This window comes from Mizuhopecten yessoensis, unplaced genomic scaffold (genome assembly GCF_002113885.1).
Source record: "Mizuhopecten yessoensis strain PY_sf001 unplaced genomic scaffold, ASM211388v2 scaffold1471, whole genome shotgun sequence".
NCBI lineage: Eukaryota > Metazoa > Mollusca > Bivalvia > Pectinida > Pectinidae > Mizuhopecten > Mizuhopecten yessoensis.
The window spans coordinates 694,408-713,934 of NW_018404063.1; the positions used below are offsets into that span (position 1 = coordinate 694,408).

The 19,527-nt window shown below is 34.9% G+C and overlaps 2 protein-coding genes across 4 annotated transcripts in view; one reads left to right on the plus strand and one right to left on the minus strand.

Moving 5' to 3' along the window:
- Positions 1-13,163, plus strand: part of LOC110462965 (nephrin-like) — a 34,591-nt gene extending 21,428 nt beyond the window's left edge. For 2 of the 3 annotated variants that reach the window (XM_021517258.1, XM_021517274.1), the window contains exons 9-17: positions 1,290-1,571; positions 4,172-4,264; positions 4,516-4,537; positions 5,764-5,825; positions 7,638-7,650; positions 8,483-8,559; positions 9,420-9,450; positions 9,787-9,854; positions 12,036-13,163. In XM_021517258.1, the coding sequence (XP_021372933.1) occupies positions 1,290-1,571; positions 4,172-4,264; positions 4,516-4,537; positions 5,764-5,825; positions 7,638-7,650; positions 8,483-8,559; positions 9,420-9,450; positions 9,787-9,854; positions 12,036-12,079 (692 nt within the window). In that variant the 3' untranslated portion in view covers positions 12,080-13,163. The remainder of the gene's footprint in view (positions 1-1,289; positions 1,572-4,171; positions 4,265-4,515; positions 4,538-5,763; positions 5,826-7,637; positions 7,651-8,482; positions 8,560-9,419; positions 9,451-9,786; positions 9,855-12,035) is intronic. The other variant, XM_021517265.1, reaches the window with a different exon arrangement.
- Positions 13,164-16,304: 3,141 nt separating this feature from the next.
- LOC110462803 lies at positions 16,305-19,009 on the minus strand. The gene is made up of 2 exons (XM_021516994.1): positions 18,577-19,009; positions 16,305-16,540 (listed from the first exon to the last, which is right to left on the minus strand). Exons 1-2 carry the CDS (start codon positions 18,982-18,984, stop codon positions 16,328-16,330), a joined length of 621 nt encoding a protein of 206 aa, XP_021372669.1. The 5' UTR covers positions 18,985-19,009; the 3' UTR covers positions 16,305-16,327.
- Between the last annotated feature and the right edge of the window lie 518 nt (positions 19,010-19,527).

Here is a 19,527-nt window from a genome sequence, read left to right on the forward strand (position 1 = left end):
GGTACACACGGCCAGGCAGGCCAGTTGTTGTAGCATCAGAGGGTACACACGGCCAGGCAGGCCAGTTGTTGTAGCATCAGAGGATACACACGGCCAGGCAGGCCAGTTGTTGTAGCATCAGAGGATACACACGGCCAGGCAGGCCAGTTGTTGTAGCATCAGAGGGTACACACGGCCAGGCAGGCCAGTTGTTGTAGCATCAGAGGGTACACACGGCCAGGCAGGCCAGTTGTTGTAGCATCAGAGGGTACACACGGCCAGGCAGGCCAGTTGTTGTAGCATCAGAGGGTACACACGGCCAGGCAGGCCAGTTGTTGTAGCATCAGAGGGTACACACGGCCAGGCAGGCCAGTTGTTGTAGCATCAGAGGGTACACACGGCCAGGCAGGCCAGTTGTTGTAGCATCAGAGGGTACACACGGCCAGGCAGGCCAGTTGTTGTAGCATCAGAGGGTACACACGGCCAGGCAGGCCAGTTGTTGTAGCATCAGAGGGTACACACGGCCAGGCAGGCCAGTTGTTGTAGCATCAGAGGGTACACACGGCCAGGCAGGCCAGTTGTTGTAGCATCAGAGGGTACACACGGCCAGGCAGGCCAGTTGTTGCAGGATTAAAGTAGGACAATGCTGCTGTGAAAGCAATAATTACGGACGATTGTCGTTATACTGTTTCTCATATTGTTGGTTATTCAAAAGGCAGTACACATCGCATTCTGACCAAGTGCTTGCAATTAAAAATAGCTTTGTGCCCGATATATAAAGCGCCATGAAACCTTTTTTGTCAGTTCTAGTGTGGTATGTGGTTCAAATACTGTAAGGAAGGGAACACTATCACTGTCGAGTTTTACAGAGACAAAACGCTGAAGCCTGTCAAACGATTCTTCATGAAAAAGCAAATGGTTGAATGGCATCCAGCTAATTCACGCCAATGCTTATTCCCACAAAGCAGTACTGTACAGGTGTTTTCGAAGTACGAAAAGGTAGTACAGATTGACCATCCACTCTATCTACCAGACCAAAGTCACTGTCACTAGGAGTTCTCTTTGTTACACAATCTTCTAGTTCCTTACCAGTATACCAAGAGAAGACTACCACGCAGCGCTTACGTCTTCGATAGCGCGATTGCGAATGTGCGTTTCTATTAAAGGAGGATACTTCAAAGGACTGTAATAGAAAGGTCAAACTTTATGTATCATACACGTGACACTAGTGACAAAATGTATTGAATGGCTCTCGTATTAAGACTTTGTAGAGAACGTGCTTAATTTATCAACGTCAAAATGCTTTTCAGGGAGACCAGAGCCGCCGTTAAAACTAGTGATAAGTCAAATCACATCTCATAGTGCAGTTGTGTCATGGAATCCTGGGAACGACCACGATAATGCTGAAACGTTCACATTGACTTACCAGGAGCACAACGGACTCTCGACTACTTACGTTACTCTAGACAGAACAACCACAGCTTTTACGATTGAACAACTGCTGCCTTCAACACAGTATGATGTGTCCGTATTCGCCGTCAACGATGATGGAACAAGTGAAGCCCTATCGGGGGCATTTGTAACGCCACAGGGTATATACACTCTGATTCAATCAATGCTTTACGAAGGGTGTAAGAAATAGAAAGTAGAACATAAGCAAATATATAATATGGATGTCCCTAAATGCTGTAGTATAAATGAAACAGGGATGGGATTTGGGCAGAGGCGTGATAACAAACACGTTCCTGGTTTTCATTCTGGACCTCAGACATGGTGGATGAATCTACAAGAACACATGACACACGTATAAGAAACATACAGTAGACACCACTTTGTTACTAAAACACTATACGGTACAAGGTATCATATCATTATCTGTATAATTACATTTAGTATTTATTATTAATCATATTTCATCCTTATGATTTATTTCTCGATATCTTTAATGATGTCATTGACTTAATATAACAATACTAATGGACAAAATAGACTTTATAACCTATGTAAATGGCTAATATATTACACTATACTAAGACCAATAACATATATAATTTGTAATGTACATTATTTATAGTATATATAACTGTAATGAACTTACTCTATCAATGTGACAAGGGGTTCCAATATGCTGATAATCCAGTATATATAAATGGCTAGCTGCAGGCGAATCTGAACAAATAACCAATGAGTTTACAGTAATTGCAAGAACAATCAAAAGCTGTTACATAGTAGTGTATAATTGATCTAATCTGATATATTTACATTATCGTTGTAATAGAAATAGAAAAAGTTATTTCGAATTTCCAATTATTCACAGAGCATATAGCCTGAACATTCCTCTGTACATTAATAAAGCACACTATAATAGTTACTCAAACTATCTCATACTAATTTAGAGAGTTAATACAATTTGTTTTATAGTTAACAAAAAAAGAGTATCTTCAAAATTACATTAATTTTGAGCATATTAACTCCTACCTTTTCTATATGATCAACCCCTCAAACATGTCTGCCAGAACTTTTCACTCAGGTAAATAACATGTGCAGGTAAGGAAGGTCACATGACAAATATGGGGTTACAGGTCACAAACAGGTCACAGGTTACAGAACAAAAAATAAACAATAGCATAGGACACTGAACAACTGACACATGGACAATGACACTGAACAAACCAAGATACTACACACAATACATGTACACCTGAACAAACAAGAAATAATTACATATTAAACCCCACTTATAATATTTCATTCATACACTTATCTTAAAACATAATAATTTAATTAATAACACTACCCATGATACTTAGACAGGCTAAACTGAAACAATATCCAGGTTGACCTATTCCGAAGTCGCCCCAGTGTCAGTCGCCCGTTTTGCGTCATCCCTCCGTTACGAGTTCGTCTCGAATGTCGCTGAAGTAATTTCAACAGAAAACGTGCCGATAGTGTTCATGGTTAATACGAACTAATTGTTAATTATGTAGTTTTCGCTCAACTGGGTCCTCTGTGTTGGAGAAAAAATGGATGAATCAACAACCTTCTTGTTCAGCTTAAGATTTACCAGAAAGAAACACTTTCATGTATTGGTACAATAATGTAGGTCCTTAATATTTTTTTATCAGAGTTGTGAAATTTGTCACGTGTCTTTTATTCCCTCTTGGAAGAGGGTATTGTGCCTGATGGGTTTTATAGACACTTTTGACTTTTCGCAGTATTCTTAATATTTTTCGGATCGTTGTTCGTGTGTTTTTCTCACAACATTGACCTGTAGTACAACTGGTTAATCTTAAATGGAAGATATGGCCACATAGTGTAATACAAATAGTATTTTTGTTTGGCTTTATCCACAGAAAAACTAAAATTTAGATTATTTAACTTATTTCATATCCTAGTTAATTGTTTAACGTAATAAGGAGTTTGACTCGGGCCTTGGACAATAAGACCTCAAGATTAACGGTAAATTGCATCTGAAATATTTTTGCATTACACGTACAGTTTGGTGCAAGCTTATGAGTTCTGGGACCATTTTCTCCCACGATATTGATATATTATATCTAGAAAAGTGCATGTTTTTCTTGGGAATACATTGTTATTGTTTTCCGATCGGTAACAAACACCATGAACTACATGTATGACGTCATAATGGAAGATGAGGGCGTAAAGCACTGTTACTTGGCGTTATAATTCGATGATCTAACCCATGTTAGTTCTTTCAGGGTGTTATCCACTGATTGGTAACCAAAATATTAACAAACTCCTATCAGGTTTAACCAATGAGTTTGTAGTGAAAAAACTTATAGTTGTTAATGGAAAAAATGCTGTATTGTTGTCTATATTGCAGATTACTTCTATGTTATAGTGGTTAATAAATGCTATACCAATAGGTAATGTATCGTTGTACAGCGCGGTGATCAAACACTCAATTCACACTATTTTTCGTGGATTATTACCTGGAAACTCGTATTACTTTAAGTGATTGTTTTTTCTACTATTGAGAAACATCACCGAAGGTATCAGACGATACACGTTCATTTTCAGTACATTTGATTTCATTCATTGAAGCATTGCATTTTTAATTGCTTACGCCAGAATAAATAGAGCAATGTATGAGCTCCGTATATTTCATTAAATACATGTAAGATAAAAGAAAAAAATGGCATTTCACACGAATATATTACACATTTTACAGAATCAAGTAATACTGGTGTCGCCCTTATATCAGTCGGATCCGCGATGATCCTGTTGAGCCTATTCGTGTTTGCTGTAACGCTATTTATGCTTAGTAAGTATAAATACACTACCACATATAATTATATTTATTACTTTAAATATTTAATAAGTTCATAAAAGAGTAAAGATACAAATAATGTTTTACTCCGATCAACAAACATTCTTTTCTTAATATTGAATAGAAATTAAAGGGTTGTAGATGTCTCATCATGGAAAATTAATGCATTCAGATAATGATATAAAAATGTCATATTATTCATTTCTGTCAAATGTATTGCTGATTTTTTTGTTTTGTTTCTACAGGAAGAGGACGTTTGCCATATACGTAAGATACTGCATTCTCCATTTTTCAAACTCACTTTTTAGATTTAAATACACTCATCAGTTTTTCATTATCAATCGTTCTTTATCATGCTTTAATAACGTTTTCTCTTCTGAGTCATGACATGGGTAACAATATACACACTTTTCAGATTATTCAATTTAAAAATTAACCAGTACACCTCTACATTATTTAATTCATTATTACGGTGTTTTACGCACCTGTCCCTTTGTTTCAACGGTGATCAAGACTTTTTGGATTTCCAACTTGTTTGCCCTGAGCATCCACGATGAGTGCTAGAAGGACTTGAAGGACGGAATATATATCTGTATGGTGCAGTGTTATTAAATTGTGAAGTGGTAGTACCTTATTTGATTGTGCTCACTGAAACAATTTGAAATAGTTGTGGAAAGTAAGAAAACAAATCAGGACCTGGATCTCACTTCAGCCATAGGTGTTGAGCAAATATTATATGATATATATAATATACATTATTAACTATTGATATCTTATACTTGTAGCAAATAAAGAGTGTCCTGCACCTTTTAAGTCACTTAAGATTGAGAGATATTTGAAATTGCCAAGTTTGAGATTTGTCCAAAAGCCATAACTCAGTATAAAACAAAAGGAAAGTATGTAGTGAATATGCGTATAAAACGCATATTCACTACATACTTTCCTTTTGTTCCTTTTCCTTAAACGTACTCAAATGAGTAAAGTTTAAGTTTCAATTCAAAATATACATTTTTCATATGAAAACTACCTTAAAACAACCCCCTGACTCAATGCTTCTTTTTCTATAAACAATCTTTATGTGACGATTTAATTTCTGTCATTATTCATTCTTTTATTTATGCCTGTTTAATTTACACATGTTTCCAAAAACAGAAATGGTATAATTTTGGTTTTTTTTTAGCTCATTTTGAAAACAGAAAATTATATTGTGATTTACCCAACCCCTTTTGGTACCTAAATTACCCACCTTCGGTCAAATATTTGCCCTAGTTTTTGCGCATGTGATACAATAAGACATCTTTGAACAAATTAAGGAGGTGAAAATCCAAATATGCCGGGGGCCAAAAGGGGCCTTATAGCCACCCATCCTTTGTGTACTCTTATTTGAATAAAGAACAAAATGCTGAATATTTTTGTGTGATTTACTACTACTGATTGAATATATCAAACCGTGAATATCATGATGTTTAACCTTCCCTCGTTTTTCTTTTTAGGAAACAGAGAGAAACAAACAAAAGCTCATTGACACGTAAGACCGATAGACAAGTGGAAACAGGTAAATATGTTCAACTAATATTTCGATGATGGCGGTCGTAATTAAGGATTTCATGTTTATTTGATAATACAACTGTACTTTATTGGTGTAGATTGCTCATTTCAGTATGTCAAGGAACTCACACACGTGTCATAACAAGGTCTACCCTACATATGGCTTTTCACTGGCGAACACAAGAAATGTTTTGCTTTTAATCACAAGATAAGCTGACGCCACTGTCTTAGTTTCGCAAATGTTTTTTTCTTTTTTCTTTTGCTGGTCAAAACAACTCAAAACAACTCAAAACAATGCAAAAGTGCTACACTGCATAACATATTGAAGGGTATTAAGGTTCAACCAGCCCCCTAAAATATGCCTAGTCACCTAACATTTCAACCCTCGATACGTCATGTTCAAAGACCTCAATTAAAAATCGGAACTTATATATGGTATTTGTATATATTGAACTTGTACATTGGCTATACAAAAAATACATAGCCAGGTTAACGTAGTCAAAACTAAGGCATTAAGGCCTATGTCTTCATAAAAATAGCTCACTGGACTTAAAGTCAATTTCTTTTGCTATCCAACTGAGTGCTGCGAAATTACTTATAATTTAAAATTTATTTATATACCTAGGTCATGCAGAGCTTAATTTCTCTTCTACTAACTGTTGAGAGGAATTCCTCAATAAAGATTGTTGCCATGCGAAACCACTAAAATCATTTTAAAATCCCCTGGTAATACATTTTAGCAATTTAGAAATAAGAAAAAAAGGCCAAGTAACCTTGATCGATAGATGCACTTTAGATGATGTGCCATTTGATGACATTCTGTGAATATGTGAATGCGCTAGACATGTTATGAACATTGAAACTGAAAAGCACAAAAATGTTTGTTACAAATCTAGCTCTTTTATGAAAAAACATTCAATGTTAAGAAAGGACAAATATATGAAGTTGAAGTAGTAGTGTTTATGGCTAAAAGTCTATGGTTTTGCACACATACACCAGTAAAATAGGTTACGCGGACGTTTTACAATGATTTATGAACTTTCCCATAGCAAAAATCATCTTCTTGTGAGGCCGGTATACCTCTCCACACTTAGAAAATGAAAGATAAATGAAGCCTCGCATGACCTAGGTATATAAATGATCTTCAAATAGCATGCCATTTCTCAACATTCAGTTGGGTCGCTTAAGAGATTGACATGTTATAAGTCTTGTGAGCAACTTTTATAATTACATCAGCCTTAATGCCGTATTTTGACTTCGTTACCCTGGTTATGTACCTTTTTGATAGTTCACGTACAAGTTCAATATATTTAAATTACATATATATATTCCGATTTTTGATAAGGTTATTTGAATATGACTTGTCAGGAGGTTAACATTCAGGGTTACTATTACATCTTTCAGGGGGCTTGTTGAACCTAAAGTAAGTTTAAGCAAATGTATTTACTGAATTATATATCACTCTTAACCACTATGTTGTTGTTGAACATTGATAAATGACTCCAAAAGTTGTAGCGGTATTCATAATAACCATTTCCTGATCTTACAAATGATTGATAAGTTCATTTTTAATATGCAGTTCTCTTAAATGTAACTTGACATATTTTCAGCAATGCATGCATGTACACATTCAGCCATTTGCAATTTTACGTTTTCAATGTGTTCTATTTGCCACTAGCTTAACTTAAGTTCATTTATGGTAATGATAAACATTAGGTTAACCTCATTTTGATATTTTCATGCTACGAGTCTACTATCTCCACTCAGTTTTTCAAATTTATACAACTTCTATGAAAGCAATTTATTTCATTACTTACAGGTGGATTCGGACAGTAAGTTTAATATTCACGTCAGAATCTAATCAGATATTTTGTATCCTTGGTTGACATATTATTGAATCAATTACCAATATTTGTATCAAGTACCAGTAAGCAAATAATGATCTAGTAAGGGAAGTATAGGTACACATTGTTTTCGAATAACAATCATCTTTGCAGAGATATTCCATTTATTAAACAGATTATTTTATTGAATATAATTATGTATACATATATGGATTTATGTATGGATTAAACTATGGTAACGCGATGTTCATTGTCACCATGGAGTCCAATGTTATTATCAAACATTTGTTTATAAAGAAGCATTCCAAACAATTAGTCATTTGTAGAAATGCTTTTGTGGCATACGTACTTTTTAAAAGGATAATAATTCTTTCAGACAACACATATCAGCATTTCATATCAGGTTGCTTGCACTAATAACAAATTGGAATACAACAGACAATTTACATCAATTGTTTTTTTCTTTTATGAATTCCGCGACATTCCTTTCTTCAAAGAATTCTCAATGTGTTAAATGCGCTCTGGTAGTTTTATTTTCACACGATAACGATGTCCATACCGAAGAGCAGTAGCAGAAAGACCTATTGAAGTGGAGGTTCATATGTTTAAATTATTTCTTATAAGATTTATATTTGATTATTCTGTCTGCAATTTTATCGTTTTGTATTGCAACCATCACGAAAAAATATGCATGGTATTTCTTATATGCACTGTCTATCATTATTTCGTGTTAATGCTATAGTAAGAGTACTCACCAACGTAATCACAATTCAATACAATGTAGTATTATCATACGATTTATACCTTACCGTGTTACTAGACAGGGATATGAGGACCTCAACTTGGAACAAATCGAGCCACCGACCTTGTATGACGAAGTTTCTAATAATGCACTGGGTAAATATTAAATTAATCATTACTGTATGGAACTGTTGACTAGCCTATTGTAGTTCCTCGATTTATGGATTTTAACATTGCTTGACCTGGCATACATGTTTTTCGTAACATTGATGGCCACAGTAATCTCATTTTTGAGTAGTGGCATGATTCATAATATCCCACTTTACTTTATTGCATTCAGAATTTACCAGTACTCCTTCAAATTTAGAAAAAAAAATATATAGGATCTTACATGAATTTCCATTTCATATATTTTTCAAGAAGCTCGCTAAAATGAAAAATTCGTGACGAGTTTCATAAATTTCATATGAAATGCAAACGAGTGTAAGATCTTTTTTTTATCCCATAATCAAGATTTGTGGCATTTATTCGTGTAAAACGACAATTTTCATACAACCTTGAAATGAAAAAAGCCGCCATTTTGACTCCAGTGCGTAAGTCTGTGACGTCATGTACTTGTCCTAGGCGTGACGTCACAATTGAAACAATACTTACAATCAATCACAGGGCTGATAGGTCATATTACATGGGTTAATACGCTAAAAAATATGACATGGGTATATTCACTGGATAACACAGTTCATTATGTGATAAAAAGGGGGTTTTACACAGAAATTAAGATCAATTTGGATTTTCAACGTTTTGGTCTCTAGTATCACCGATAGGTCCTTGAAGGACGAAACAGCTGCATACAGCAGGTTAATTTATTTCTAGCAAACTGTATCTATCCATAAATTTTAAAAGTGTTATCACCTATTGGTGAGTGTCTGTGTGTGGGTGAGGGTGTATGTTTCTTGTATCGATATGTCTAATTTTGTATACTTACCTTGCCTTTATCTCATCATTTGAAATTGCAGACAATTATAACAATGCGGCTGGCCAAGAAAGGTAAATGCTATGTGTTATTCTGTTCGTATCATACTTGTGCCGTATTATTTGTCCGATTGTTATCAACATCTGTCAGGCAAAATGCTGTTATTAAGACACAGAAGTTTTGTTAAAAGGGAAGACGTTTTAGATAACCTATTTCTTAATTCGAACTCCTATACAATAAATCAATATAAATAAAACACAATCATTAAGTCCACTGAAAAATGAGTAAGTGTCCACTGAAAAACGAGTAAGTTCATATTTCATTTAATAACAAGCACATTGTTGTTATTGGTGGTTTGTTCTTCGGTTAATTAGAAATCGAACAAAACTTGTTTAATATTTTTATTGTAGTAACACATACGAAGATCTACAAAGAAAATCAGAAGCAAATCCGTATGCAGACATTCCGCCAAAACCAGGTAACAATGTTCTCTATTATCACTGATATAGTACATGTGTCGCCAGGAAATGTCAATTTATGTATAGGCTATAAACGCATTAAAGGGACTATTTCCAGCTATGTTAAAATTACAAAGGAATTGTAATTTTTGAATTACCCCCCCCCCCCCCCCCCCCCCCCCCCCCTCTTACCTTTCGTTTAAGAAGTGTTGCGAGATTAAAGCTGCTGTTTTGACTTGTTTCAATCCCTTATACATCTGGATTTACTATTTACAGCCTGAAAGTATTTCTCATTTCTCTGAGAATAAAATCACATTTTTGCATCACTTAACTTGGAAAAAAACGTTTTGTTTCATGTGATGCTGAAATCTATATTATTTATCATCAAGAATGCGAGGGTTATCGATAATTGTGTGCAAATTTTAATGTAAAATACAGGATTCTTCATTCTTATTATTTTTGTATGCCTAAACCTTTCATAGTATGAAGAACTGGTCCTATTTCAAATACGTATGCAGAAATTCAGTCAAAAACAAGTGGGGAAATAAATAATTTTGCACAACAAAGTACCCAGTGTATACAAAAAAAGGGTGAGGGCCTAAGACACCTCCCTTGCGTCCACCAGAAAGCAATCACCTGATTAAAGGTAATTGGTAATGAAATTCGTTGCAAGCCTACTATAAACTTTTCAGTGGATGTAACGTCACAAAAAAAAATCCAAATTCAGATTTGTTTCATCACTTGGCGTGATTAATAAAGCTTATGTTAATAATCAATTCTGAGATAAATGCAATATCCTTGTCACATTTTAGAATCCTCGTAAATGTAAAGGTACACGAAATGTAAACAAATCCGCAATATAAATGACTTCTGGATACACCGACTAAAAGTGGCATAGATCGCTCAAATGAAGATGTAAGTATTTGTCCGAAGTGCTGCATAAGGTATCTGCGCAAAAGAGAATCTGAAACAGATTGTTTTGAGGATGAAACTACTAGAAGTTTTCCTCTCTTAACCATCAAGGACCTGTTTTAAGGGCCCTGTTCACGCATGAATGCATCTTCACTCACTTTTCCAGAGCTCACTTTGGAATATTTGAGGACTATAACGTGAGGCAACAACCCGTTATCATTAGCATCAGACTGATGATGGAGATAATTAAATATGGATGTATCAGCACTCTCAAGACCTCATCTGTTGTCAGATTCGTTCCAGACACAAGGGCCAGACTAAATATAATGTTTGGATTCAGTACAGCACGGCACTATATGATAATAATCCAATAAAAGTCTTTTTCAATGCCCAATAAGTGCTCATACACCAAGTATACCTTTTTCATCCTTTTTTCTCTTCCGTCGTTTTTCCAAGTCTACCATTCGAACACATTTCATACTCTTGCATCTTACGAAATATTATCTGTTAATGTCATCAGCTGTTATTAGCGCGTCTTACTATAAAATATATGTATAAATAAAAACAAAGTAACAAACCAACACACAATCTCTGAATTCCATTGATATTGCAAGAAAGTTGTCTGGGAATGTGACAACTGATTTGGCAGTAGGATGAATGTTTTGATGGCCATCTTGAAAAAGGAATTAACCAACGAATCTTTGCCAATTTTTTTGTCCTGTTGATTGAATATGCATTCAATCCAAATTGGAAACAGTCTTTTTTTCTTTTCTGTCAGTTTTCAGGCATAATGATTAGACAATACACATAGCCATGAATTCAGATGTATAGGCCATATGATCATTTGATCCCTTTTTTGAATATGTTCCACCACATATTTAAGATGTATATTTTTGTCGCAGTCATAATAGTTTGCATCCTCGACACTCTAGGGATTATACTTATATGTCATAACAAAATTGATCCTTTGATACACATCAAAATAATCTCGCTGTCATGTAACGGTAAAAATTGACAGGCTTTGAAGTCGGGTGTCGCTTCTTTGTAATTTCCGAAGGACAGGTATCAGACTAGCGATTGGTCAGGTTTTGCATTTACCTGAGACCAATCAAACAGCTATATTCGTTCCTTCAATTTTGCTATGACCTTTTTCAGGGATGCTGTGTGAAAGTGAGCGTAACCCCTGGAGTATCGAGGATGAATAGTTTGAAACTAGTTTGATAAGAAATCATCATAAGAAGTTATTTTTACTTGCGATGAATTTTACTCCGACAATTATTTTTTTGCAGGTACTGGATTGGATCGTTTGTACGTTAATACCAGCATAGACTGAAAAACCTTTCAGGCCTGATGGAGACACAGTTAACGACTGAAACATACGATTCTTCATTTTAGAAGGAAATATTTCTTTTAACGTTCAATCGTATATGTTTTATCTGTACTTAAACAAAGCTCCAAGTGATTAACCAGTAATCCCAGTATAATAACGTATATTGCACAGCTTAATCCGTTTACTTCCGAACTTCCCAACTTACATCAAACGGATGCCTGTACGAAAAAAGTCAACAGAACCTCCCGGGTGTGGAATAGTCTCCATTATGACTTCCAAATAATTGGAGAGAGAAAAAAGAAGAATTCATGAGGCTGGTCCTTACATGGGATAGTCCCCATCTACCTTTGCAATATCTGTAAAGAGTAACACTTCATAGTGTGCCATGGCTACCTCTGCCACCTGGCATTTTGAATTGTAAATACTATTGTTATTTTATTTCATTTCGTTATTTATCAATCCTATTCGACATTTTTGAAGCATCTTATTCTTATTTCAATTCCACACATTTCTAAAACACAACTTTTACAGAACTTGACAAATTCGCCTTAATTGATTTCGGTATTTTTTTATTTCACACTATATTAATGTGTATTCCACTTCATAGTGCTTTACTATCCAATGTACTAAGTGATTTTCGTGTAATATACAAGTATACACTATAAACTTTGTCTTTTATTGACTTATTTTGAATACTCCTTTATGGGATCATATTTATTGCTGATTAGTTTGATTAATAACTTTCGTATTCATATTCCATGTCCAGGGGACCTTGGTAGGAAGGGGACTCCCAATCACTTAGAAACCTGGTAAACATGCTTTCTTTTTTGTAATAATTATTGTTTTTTATTTTTTATTAATATTCAAACCCCTTTGATAATAACGTACATGTGAGTATCTCCCTCTACTTGTGATACAACGTGTTATTGTTAGTCCCCCACCGGTTCCTGGGGGGACTAAAGGTATGCACTACGTCCGTCCGTCCTTCCTTCCGTCCTCCCGTCTTTCCATCCAAGAAGTTTGTCCGGGACATATCTTCTATACTATTTCATCTTGAGTAACAAGATTTGGTGTACAAGGCCATCTTGGGATGGCGGACTGCAGAGTGCAAGAAGAAGGTCACTGTTACCTATGCTTTGACCATAACTTTTGAAAAAGTTTGTCCGGGACATATCTTCTATACTATTTCACCTGCAGTAACCAGATTTGACGTACAAGGACATATTGGGATGGCGGAGTGCAGAGTGCAAGAAGAAGGTCACTGTGACCTATAACTTGACCCTTGACCTTCACCTATGAAATTGTTTTACAGGAGCAAATCTTCAATGCTATTTTACCTAGAAAAACCAGATATAGTGTACATAGGCGTCTTGGGATGGCGGACTGTAGAGTGCAAGAAAAAGGTCACTGTGACCTTTGACTTGACTTTTGACCTTCATTTTTGAAATGTTTGTCCGGGGCATATCTTCTATACTTTAATATCATTAATTTTCGTGTGACATTAAATTTCGTTTATTTCGTTGATAACAAAAATCCACGAATTTAAATCACCACGAAAACATAAATTTGGTTTGATATAGATAGGGGAAAATCAGAAATCAGCAAAATATAATGTCCTTGAAACAGGCTAGTATATGAAATCCACGAAATTTTAACCCCACGAAAATAAAAGATTCTACAGTACTATTTCACCTGGAGTAACAAGATTTGGTGTACAAGGACATCTTCGGATGACGGAGCCAGAGTGCAAGAAGGATGTCACTGTGACCTATGATTTGATCTATGACCTTAATTTTTTAAAAAGATTGTTCATGGTAAATCTTCTGAACTATTTAACCTGGATAAACCAGATTTGGTATACAATGACATCTTGAGGTGACAAGTTGGAAGAAAAAGGTCGCTATATCCTCACTGTGACCTATACTTCCTGACATAAGTGTACTGTTTGTTAAATATAGAAATCATTGCTGGTGGGGGACTATGGATTGCCTTGCAATACTATGCCTTATTATTTTACATATGTTTGTCGCTATAATAGCTCTCAAGGGCTAATGTTCTTTCTTTACATGTATGCACCTTTAAATAAAATTTCCAGTATATGTTATCTTGTATCTAACAGTATTTGTTGTGTTGACGAGATATCTTATCTACTACGTACGAGTTGAATTATTTGGAAAATCTGAACCTATTACGATGTTATGTTATAGACTACGTATGCATATACATATCATTGTACAATGCTATGAAAAGAAAAAAAGGAAACGCAATATATATAAGAGTAAGCAACCGATAACATATGATTTAACCTTTGGAAATACAATAACTACAGCATGAAAATGAAAGGGCTTTACATAAGTTGGACAACTTGTGCCCAATCCTTTTGTATATTTGATGCTAATAAAAAAAATGTTTAAATCAAGAGATTAATCGATCAATTTATCCAGAAATGGTATCATGACATAGATAGTTCTTCTCGTGGTAAAACCTATTCAATTTTCAAAAACGAATGAAAATTTGAATCATATTTGCTGAAGCTCTTCCCAGAAGAACGGAAATTGTGTGTAAATTTACTATGTCCAATTTAAGGCTGCCAATAGAAATAGGTCGATGGACAGGCGTCCCACGACAGGAAAGAATGTATCCTTTATGTACAACAGATGTAGGTGGCGAATTTCATTAGTTGTAACAATGTCAGAATAACTCTGTTACTGAAATCCGTCAGAAATGCATTCCCAATTATTATTATATCAATCCAACTATTGTAAAAATGAAAAGTATGTTTTTTATTTGTAATTATTCCTAGCTCAGCAAAATAAGCAAATTCTTATCTCAACAAGGAAAACGCTTTTATGTATGCCATGTATGCTTTGCTATTCTATTCTATAATAGGCTCTGCTATATATGAAGGTATGCCATGTATACTATGCTAAGCTATGCCATGTATGTATGTATGCTTTGCTATGATATGTATGCATGCAGTGATTTGCTATGCTATGTATGGTATGTATGTATGCTATAATATGTATACATGTATGCTGTTATATGTATTTATGATATTATATGTATGTATGTATGCTATTATATGTATGTTTGTATGTATGCTATTATATGTATGTATGAATTCATGATATTATGTGTATGTATGTATGCTTTTATATGATAATATTTGTATGCTATTATATGTATGTATGCTATTACATGTATGTATTTAAATATGCTATTATATGAATGTATGTATGATATTATACGTATGTATGTATGTTATTATATGTATGTATGCATGCTATTATATGTATGTATGTATGCTATTATATGTATGTATGTATGTATGTATGTATGTATGTATGTATGTATGTATGTATGTATGTATGTATGTATGTATGCTATTATATATATGTATGCTATCAGATATGTGTACTTTATTATATGTATGTATACATTATGCTTTTCTATGTATGTAGCTAGCATATGTATGTACTTTATTATATGTATGCATACATGTATGCTATTATATGTATGTACGATATTATTTGTATATATGCTAGTATATGTACGTATGTATGTATGTTTGTATGTATGTATGTATGTATGTATGTATGTATGATATTATATGCATGCATGCTATTATTTGCTATGCTATGTCTAGTATGTATGTATTTGCTTTAAACTGCATCTATCTATCTAGTTGGTCTGCCATTACAAAATGCCTATGAAGATTGACCTCCTGCTACTAACGACATGTGTGTCTGGAATAAATAAAAAATCTTGAATCTTGTAATTCTTGTGTGTAATCCGTCACCCAGAACATGAACAGAGACGACGGGGGACACCATCTGAGTCATCTGTATGACCCGACACTGACATAACAGGGGAGGGGACTAGATCTTCACCCTACCTGGAACCTATCGGATGCACTGTATATATTCGATCCCCATTGATAGGCGAAACATCCCGGGTCGAGTGACACAAACAATTTTCAATTTCGTCACATCGTTGAACAGGTAAAAAATACAAACCGCTCACTCAGTCATAGCTTGACAAAGGCACAAGTCGGTCTTGAAACATTGCGACACGTTTAATACGTACATTGTTTAAATAGAAAATAAAAGTTTGATATAACATATTTCCAAACTGACGAATCTTAATGAAGAAAGTCAAAGGAATTTTTCCCTATGCAACGTTGTCCAATCAGCTCTTTCGTGTCCAAAATCAGCTAATCAGCGTCTGTTTCTCTGATGCGTCTGTTCTATTTTATACAGGGATAGATGAATCATAGCCGAATAGGTGAAAGTCCTGAGCGAATAGAGCTTGTACGCTGGTTATCGTAGATGAATCAACCCGACTATAGGCTTCCGCTAACACACGCTTCCTCTGCATCGCCATTTGCGATTTTGAAAGTGGTGAGGAGCTGATAAGCTTTATAAAGAGCGCGGTCAGTCCTTCTGCATTAAACTCAGTCAGTGCCTGTGAAAATAAATCAAATAACGTATTAATTTTGAAGTCAAGGTTTAGATTTTATCTCATTTAGACGAATTTAAGTGTAAATTTCAGAATTTTGAAAAATAGCTACGCACTCGTACGATAACAGATAGAATTATACCATACTCGTAAAATGTATATGTATTCAACAGGAAACTATGAAGGTAAAGTAGAAAACGGTACCAATAAGTTAAACTACACAACTGGGAAATATTTGTTCCAGTCCTTATTCCATGAAAACCCCATTTTGCCATGTATTTTAACTGTATTGTAGTATTTTTTCAAAATTTGAATGTCTGAAATTAGAAAAAAAAAAAACTACAACAGCAACAAAATCGTAAAAAGAAAATTAATCGGGTCGAACTCGGGACATTTACATGAGATATGAAAAAAATGCACAGGAGAAGTCACTCAAAGCCCGAAGGAAACCTTTTGGTGGCTTCATCTTCTATATACAAGGGAGAACATTCCAAGAAAAATAAGTGGAACTCTTTCAACATTATCCGAATTTATGCAGTGGTTTCCGATACCTTAAATACCCTCTATATGCAAAATGTATTAATAGAAGTTTAAGGACTTTTCAATATGAAAAGTATGGTTTGTTTTATTGCAGGGATGATATGAAAAATCTGAAACCTTTTTTTTTTTGTCCATTTCGGACAATTAAATCAGAAATGTTAACATTACTACATGTGTGACGGAGAAATCTCAAATGATACCATTAATACATTTTTGACGGTGAATTCTCAAATGATAACATTGATACATTTGTGACGGTGAAATCTCAAATGATAACATTGATACATTTGTGACGGTGAAATCTTAAATGATAACATTGATAAATTTGTGACGGTGAAATCTCAAAAGATACCATTAATCCATTTATGACGTTGAGTTCTCAAATGATAACATTAATACATTTGTGACGGTGAAATCTCAAATGATACCGTTGATACATTTGTGACGGTAAAATCTTAAATGATAACATTAATACATTTGTGTCGGTGAAATCTAAAATGATACCATTAATTCATCGTGACGTTGAAATCTAAAATGAAATCATTGATACATTTGTGACGGTGGAATCTAAAATGATAACATTGATACATTTTTGACCGAAATCTCAGATGATAACATTAATACATTTGTGACGGTGAAATTCTCAAATGATAACATTACTACATTTATGACAGTAAAATCTCAAATGATACCATTAATACATTTATGACGGTGAAATCTCAAATGATACCATTAATACATTTGTGACGGAGAAATCTAAAATTATACCATTCATACATTTGTGACGGTGAAATCTCAAATGATCACATTGATACATTTGTGACGGTGAAATCTCAAATGATAACATTACTACATTTATGACAGTAAAATCTCAAATGATACCATTAATACATTTATGACGGTGCAATCTCAAATGATACTATTAATACATTTGTGACGGAGAAATCTAAAATTATACCATTCATACATTTGTGACGGTGAAATCTCAAATGATTACATTGATACATTTGTGACGGTGAAATCTCAAATGATAACATTGTTATATTTGTGAAGGTGAAGACTAAAATGATAACATTCCTACATGACTGTGAAATATCAAATGCTCACTTTTCACTTTTGTTACCAGTGACGTCTGGAACGATAACATTTCCAACAAAATGGCCAGTTGTAACCTAAATGTAACCAGTGATGATTAAAGAAATTAACCGTATTAAACCCGTTTCCAGTGGAACTTATACGCTTTGTCTCGCCTGAAAACAGCATAGAAAAATTGATGGAACGCAGCTAGCTATTTGATTAGTGTCAGGTAAAAAGCCCTGACCAATCGTTCAGACTGATACTTGTTCTTTGAAGACAACAAAGGAGCGATGCCCGACTTCAAAGCTAGTAAGTTTTACCGTTACGCGACCGCCATATTCCAGGGGTGCAGAGAGCGAAAGTGAGCGGAACTCCTGGATATCGAGGATGTCTAGATAAAGATGTCGCTAGGAACTTATTCTCACCTTGAATTCACGTGTTGGAAATGACAAGGTCAAGCTGATGTACCCCTGTAACTGTAGAGCTTGCCATAGTTTTTCCATTAAAAGGATCTTGTCCGAGCAATCAATTTTGTAATTATTATAATATTGCAAATGCGAGGAAATCCAGGCAAAGAGAGTATCGTTCAAACTTATACCATTTATCATATTCATAATGGCCTGTCGTTTTGATTGGGTGATGTTGATGACATTCATCACGTGTTCAATATCAGCGGTGAGCGTCTCCTGTTTACAGAGAATTCCATAGTGTACGGTGCACGGGTTACACAGGCTTGTTATAGGTAAAGTATGTTCATCCACAGTGCCTTTAGTCGCTATGTAATCTAAAACTTCCTGGAAAGACACATTGTATCCACAGTAACCGTTTCCCATCTTATAACGACCTTTACCTTTGACCCTTGCCAGGCCTTTACCCCACGCACCCAGAAGAAAATACTTGTCAATAAAAGCTGAAAAGAGTCTTGTGTATGGATTTCTGGTCACAAGAACAATCTTCATGGAATCTGATTGATGATTAAGAAGAGTAGAAAAATCCATTTCGTTTCGACCATGAACACGTTCTCTGTTGACGTGGAACATATTTCCGAGTTCGCCTTTGTACTCCAGAGCGGAAACAAGCGTCCCGACAAACGTACTCCCGGACTTCGGTGCTTTACAAAAGGCAACATTGTTGGTCCTGGCAAAAAAGAACCGGGGCGCTCTTCCTTTCACCCTCCTCATTGTGACGGTCGCACAGCTCTCGTATAGATCTGTGATTCTGTCGCGGTATATCTGGGAGGCATCGGGTCGTCTCATGTTATCAACAAAGTATTTGAACTGTTTTCCCGTCATATGTTCCATTACATCTACAATAAAAAATAAAAATAAAAAAAACGAATTAATTTATCATGGGAAATACATCAACAAGAATCCCCC

What these genes read in the sequence shown, in the direction of transcription:
- LOC110462803 (XM_021516994.1), bottom strand. Translation starts at nt 18,984, where the DNA reads ATGGGAAACGGTTACTGTGGATACAATGTGTCTTTCCAGGAAGTTTTA. An exon ending in TTCCAACACGTGAATTCAAG is followed by an intron (nt 16,541 to 18,576) that starts GTGAGAATAAGT and finishes TTATTTTCACAG; the next exon opens with GCACTGACTGAGTTTAATGC.